Source organism: Drosophila persimilis, unplaced genomic scaffold (assembly GCF_003286085.1).
Source record: "Drosophila persimilis strain 14011-0111.01,24,50 unplaced genomic scaffold, DperRS2 tig00000798-arrow-arrow-pilon, whole genome shotgun sequence".
Lineage (NCBI taxonomy): Eukaryota > Metazoa > Arthropoda > Insecta > Diptera > Drosophilidae > Drosophila > Drosophila persimilis.
Genome location: NW_020825355.1, coordinates 660,643 through 666,642, shown reverse-complemented (window position 1 = coordinate 666,642; position 6,000 = coordinate 660,643). Strand labels below are relative to the sequence as shown.

Below are 6,000 nucleotides of genomic sequence, written 5' to 3'. Positions count from 1 at the left end.
GCCTCAAGTTTCATAAATATTTTCCCAGACAATCAATAAATTCAATATAGTTTCATGGCAAGCACACCACAAATGGAAATGAAGATAAATCAAATGCAAAGAGGACTTAATCCTTAATAGAGTCAAAAGGATATGCATATTTGCATGCAAATTTCAGGAAAACATGGAAACTATTTGCAGAAACAATTAGAAACAATCTACAAAGTAGTCATATTTTCAGGAAAGACATTAAGCTGCATTCTAGTTCGACATAAACCGTTTTGCAGTGTTCATCGAGTGATGAAAATGCCTCTGGTAGGTCATTATTATTATTTTCCTGCATTTCTCTGAGATATAATTGAAACTCTAAATACGTACATTAAGTAGTAAAAGTCGTTAAACTTTATGCTAATGGCTGCCGTTTCTCAGTTGCCAGCAATCCGAAGACCATTAGACCATTTAAGGGGCCCCAAATCATTTGTAACCTCTACTAATTAGCGCCGATGCCGAAAGATAAGCTCTGGCCATATGGCACCGAGGCTTCTGGTGGACTTGCAACCATTCCCTTGCGACATGTGGCAGCTGCTGGTTCTTCTGCTGCCACTGGCTAATACTGAAAGTGAGCTGAACGGCATATTGGACACCATCTATGCGGATCAGCCTTTTGAGACACTTCTGGTGCTACGACACAGCCAAAGCCAGGCAGAGGAGCCGGATGAGAGGTGGGCCCGGGCCTGGCCTGTCCTAAGCTTCGATGAGCAAATGGATTGCTATCTGAGTGGCAGCTACAACAACGAGATGCTTGGCCTGGTTTGGCAAAGTGGCGGTAACAATGAAATGAACATGGAGCTATGGCAGGCATTGGACAGGAATCTCCAGAATATGAGGCATGTCCGGCTGTTGCTGGTAATGTCCACAGAGGAGGGACAGCAACATCAACAGATTGCGGACACAGCCGAGCCTTTGAGATTTCTTCAAGTAGCTGTATTGACATCCCAAGGTACAGTTTATCGCCTGCAGCCCTTTGCCCAACAGAATTGGGTAGAGATAGATCCCAGAAGAGAACCTATCTTCGCCAGGATTCGGAACTATCAGCGCAAGGCCATAATTACACTGCCCGATCAATTCGCCCCACGTTCGCTGGTCTACGAAGATACCCACACTCAGGAACGCGGAATGACGGGCTATGTGGCCAAACTAGTGATGGAGTTCGCCCGCATCTACAACCTGACCATCCAGTGGCAGCGTCCCATTGTACCCGGCGAGCACATGTCGCTGATACTTCTAAGGAATCTGACACTAAACGGAACCATTTCCCTGCCCATCAGCCTGTGCGGCTATGAGGTTCCCAGCGAATCGGGCGTGTTCTCGGTACCCTACGATCTCGAGAAGTGGTTCATAATGGTGCCATGTGCGGATGAGATTTCCACAGCCGATGTGTATGGGTTCGTGTGTGGCAAGAAGTTCCTGGGCATCGTAGCGGGTTTCTACTGCATCTTTTCGCTGCTGGACACCTGCTTTGGGTATCTGCTGCTGCAGCGAGGCATCAGCTGGTCGACGCTCGCCTTCAACGAACGCATCATATCGGGGATGATTGGTCAGTCGTTTAAGATGAGTGCCCACAATACGATCAGCTCCAGGGTTACCCACTCCCAACTGTTTCTGCTCGGCCTCGTGCTGAGTACCCTCTTTGCGGCTCACCTGAAGACGCTGTTGACGAAGCGACCCCCAGACCAACAGATCTCAAACTTCCAGCAGCTGCGGGATGCCCCGGTGGACATCTACTTTGACGAGGCCGAGCACTTCTATCTGGACGGGTTCAGGGGCGCCCGAACCGTGGAGTTGATACGCTCCAAGATCAGATATGTGAGCACAGCGGACTTTCAGTACCTCAGGAGTACGCTGAACAAGTCGCAAGCTTTCTCCGCCCTCACCGCCGAGTGGCTGATCATAGCCAAGAGGCAGCAGTATTTCCAGCGACCTGCCTTCTGCTCTCTGCCCGGTCTGATCTTTGCTTCGAAGATTATCTTGTCCCTGCCCATGCAGGCTAATTCGATCTTTGAGCGTCCAATCAACCGACTGATACTCTATGTCCACTCGTCAGGACTTTTGGAATACTGGAAGCAGCAAACGCTCTACGAGATGGTTGCTCTGGGACTGATACCCCAGGAAGATCCCTATCCCTATGCGGCTTTTCGGGAGTTCAAGGTGGCAGATCTAACTTGGGTATGGGTACTCTTGGGAGCTTGTCTGCTGCTGTCATGGCTGATATTCCTTTGCGAATATTTCGCATATTTTCTGCAAAGGAAAAAAAGATCAAAAATACACCTAGAATCTATTTAAATGCTTTGTTTCATTCAGCCTAGATGGCTTATGAAAAATATACAGCTAAACAACTTGTTCTAGGGGTTTTCTGAAACAGGGTTTTATAAACAATTCCAACCTTTCCTTTCAGGAATAGATGATATTAAAGGGATAAATAGTTATCTCTACACAACGTACTCTTCTGTTACTTATGTCTTCATCTATGAGGATATTTATGCTTGCTCAGAACTGTGAAAGACAGCATATACATACATGTAAATGTATGTAAATACGTTTATTCAATGAACTGAAAATCAATGGCAGAACATTAGTAAACATTTTCCCAAACATTTACGTAATTAAGAGCCATTTAATGATCTTTTAATAGCCAATCAAAGTGCGAATGTGTGCCAGTACACTCCACTATCTATCCATATCCATATCCTATAGCCCAGAACTACGCTCATGGGTATGGGAACCCGCATAGTCCCGCTTCGGGCTAATGGTCTAATGGCCTCATCCCAACGACAGCTTTACGTTGACATAAATCAAACATTTTGCCAACGAGCGGATTACTTTCACGAAAAATGTCAGTAGATTGCTGCTCCAGCTCCTGCTCCTGCTCCTGGTCGTGGTCCTCCTCCTGGCTCTGCTCATGGCAGTGACGAGGTTCAAGCGTCTGTCGTCAGTTCCGAATGCTGTTTGTTTAGTTTTTGTTTTCGACAACGAGAGCTTCCAGTCATTCAATCATCCGGGCCGTGGGATGTACGCCCACATAATTGACGTTTACGCCGTTGTTGGAGCACACCAGTTTTATCTTTAAAGAAATACCCAGCCAGCCAGCCAGCCAGCCAGCCAGCCAGCCAGCCAGCCATCCAGCCATTCACCCGAGAAGACAGGGCAGAGAGACGGGCGCTGTGAGCAGGATTTGCCGCTTATTGGCGAGTTAACGCGCGCCTTCTGATAACGGGGCATTATAGGACACTTATGGCAAAATCGATGCGACAATTCCTGCTTTAAAGGGAAGGTTCTTCCTGCAGGGAAATGCATTATTGTAGATAACGTGCGATAAATAGAGTTTTCCATTCTTTACAATGTTAAGGGTTTTGCGGCAATCGAATTACTGGTGCACTGAAAACGGGCCATGGCCATGCATGTGGCAGACAGTTTTTAATTAAGCCCAAAAGCATTGTACGGATTCGGTCAGAGCGGAAAGCTGATTCTATCTGCCCGAATCCACTTCCTCTCGCCGCTGTAAGTCCGAAACAAACGAAACCAATGCAGTTCCAGCAGATAGTTTCTGGGTATTTTCGTGTAATGCAATATGCAAATTAGCGGCTAGCTGCCCAGAGCTGCTGTCAGTCAATGCCACTCCCACACTACCACACAACCCAATGCCCACTGCCCACTGCCCAGAGCAGTACACTACGCTAATTGAACCGCATTTCGGGGCTAATTGCAACTGCGTCAGCCCCAAAATGTTGCCACTGTTTTTGCTCATTTTGTGTTGCCTATCAATGCGGGCGGGCACTGGCGAAAATTCACCAAAACTAAAATACTAATTGCAAACTCATTTTCGGGTTACATTTTGAGATTAAAGATATTTATAGTGGGCAAAAGGACTTGTTCAAGGGGAGCCACATAAAGTGGAATACATTTTTCCAAACCACTATTCAAATTTCGGCAACCAAACACTTTTAAAGCTGAACTTTCCGCGACCTAAAATTACTCAGGCCATTATGGATGTGTTCTAGCTTTACAACTAGTTTGAGTTATGAATATAAATGATTTAACGCTCATTCATTGCTGCAGTTCTGTTAAATTTTTATACAAAAGAGAGTATTACTGCTCTACTGTATCTCTCTTCTACTAGTATATTGATCTCAGCTAAATTTCCTCTACTCTCTCTCGCAGTCGCGTAAAGTTCCTTACAGCATCAACACCTCCCCTGTCGCATAATATATATCATTTCCACATTAATTACATATAGAAGGGAGAATGAAAAATACAATAATTAATCGTAATTGTTTAAACCACAAATTGGCCCATGTGTTAATTAACTTGTATTAATTCGATGCTTCTGAAAATGCTCGGGGAATCGCATTTAAATGCAAACCAAAGCGATGTGAAAGCCACCCTGTGGTGCCACAAACATTGGGTGCATTCACGCCGATCCAAACGGTATTTAAATACGGCTATGCTGAGAATGATTCTGAACAGTCATCGTAGTCCCTGAGACTGGAACTTTTAGGATCATATTCCGAAACTTGGGTGAAAAAGCTCTTGCAGAGACGTTTTCCTGTAATATTTTCAAGTTTTGAACATGCAAAATGTTGTACAAAAAGTTTGTCTAGAGTACAGGAAGAGCAACGGAATAAATGTTGCATGCACCTGGTGTGACAATTGTATTTCCTGTGTCTCTCTGGTTTAGCATTCATTTGCATTTATTTATGCAAATTGTGGAAGCATCAAGAAAACTGTCAGACGTCACAAAGAAGTCATATAAAAAGAGGCATAATTTTTCTTGCGATTTAACTTTTGGTCTAATTAGTCGTGAATTTTAACGCACAACTGTAATTTGCATAAATTGCAAAAAGGTTCTGCGGCTAGCCCCCAAAAAATTCCATGCCACTCATTTGCATTTGTTCTAATTATGAGCTCAAGCAATTAGCAATGGAAAACTTTTCCTTTCCAAGGAAGCTGAGCAAAAACAATAAACGGAAAATCAAAACAAGCTTATGGCAGACACCTCTCCATCTCCGGATGGTAGGATGGTAACAATCCCTCAGAGAAACTGTCAAAAACTCAATCACGAAACTTTCCTCAAAGCCGGCAAATGGCAAAGTTGTTGCTTTTTGGGGGGTGGGAGAGAGCGGTGTGGGCCCCAACTTAGTTGGCATTATTAACAAGTTTTCTATATGCAAATCAGCTACGAAAATGAATGTAGCTGACAGCACAGCTCAGAGAGAACTTTCAATGGAAGGCAAACAAAGAGGTGGAAAATGTTTACCTTACCCAAGGCTATAGACGTTTCCCTGTTATGTTCTATCATTCATTCCTTTCCTCCTTTACCGGGCTGTCTCTGCGTCTTCCTGCAGCCACTGGCTTTCGTTTTGCTATTAGAATGCGAAAGTAAGTGAAATTGATGAATGCTCTAGTGACAATGGAGTGCTTCGGTTGTCATTCTCCCGTCTAATAAATTAAAGGGAGGAGCTCTGGGGGAAGCGAACGAGCTGCCACATTAATCAAGCAGCTTCAATAAATTTAAAGCCACAAAATGATCTATCCTCATAACTTGTACTGTAAGCCCTTATCCCCTCTTTTCTCATCCACTCGCTGTGACCTTTAAAGCTGGCCATTGATTCTTGCCTTAGCTCTGGCTCTAGCTCTGGCCTTGCCTCTGGTCTTGACACTGGTCCTCTTGCTCCTTGTCATAAATCAATCCAAGAAGAATTTTGAAAGCATTAAAAGCATTACGAGAGCGCAACGTTTTTTTTTCTTATTGCTGCGAGTGTTCTTTTCTTGCTGCTGCTGCTGTTGCTGCTGCTGCTGCTGCTGTCGCTGTCATGTCTTTGTCATGTTGAACAAAAGCCGCCATACAGGCTGAACACATATTACGTATACACCCCGTGGCCCACATGCAAAAAAAAATCAAGAGAGACAAACGCTATGGCAACTGAATGAGTGAGAAAATGAATGGGTGAGCGAATGAATGAA

At 44.5% G+C, this 6,000-nt stretch overlaps 1 protein-coding gene across 1 annotated transcript; it reads left to right on the top strand.

Moving 5' to 3' along the window:
* Window positions 1-552: 552 nt before the first annotated feature.
* Window positions 553-2,322, top strand: LOC6602519. Its single transcript, XM_026993044.1, has one exon. It carries the CDS (start codon window positions 553-555, stop codon window positions 2,320-2,322), a length of 1,770 nt encoding a protein of 589 aa, XP_026848845.1.
* Window positions 2,323-6,000: the final 3,678 nt, after the last annotated feature.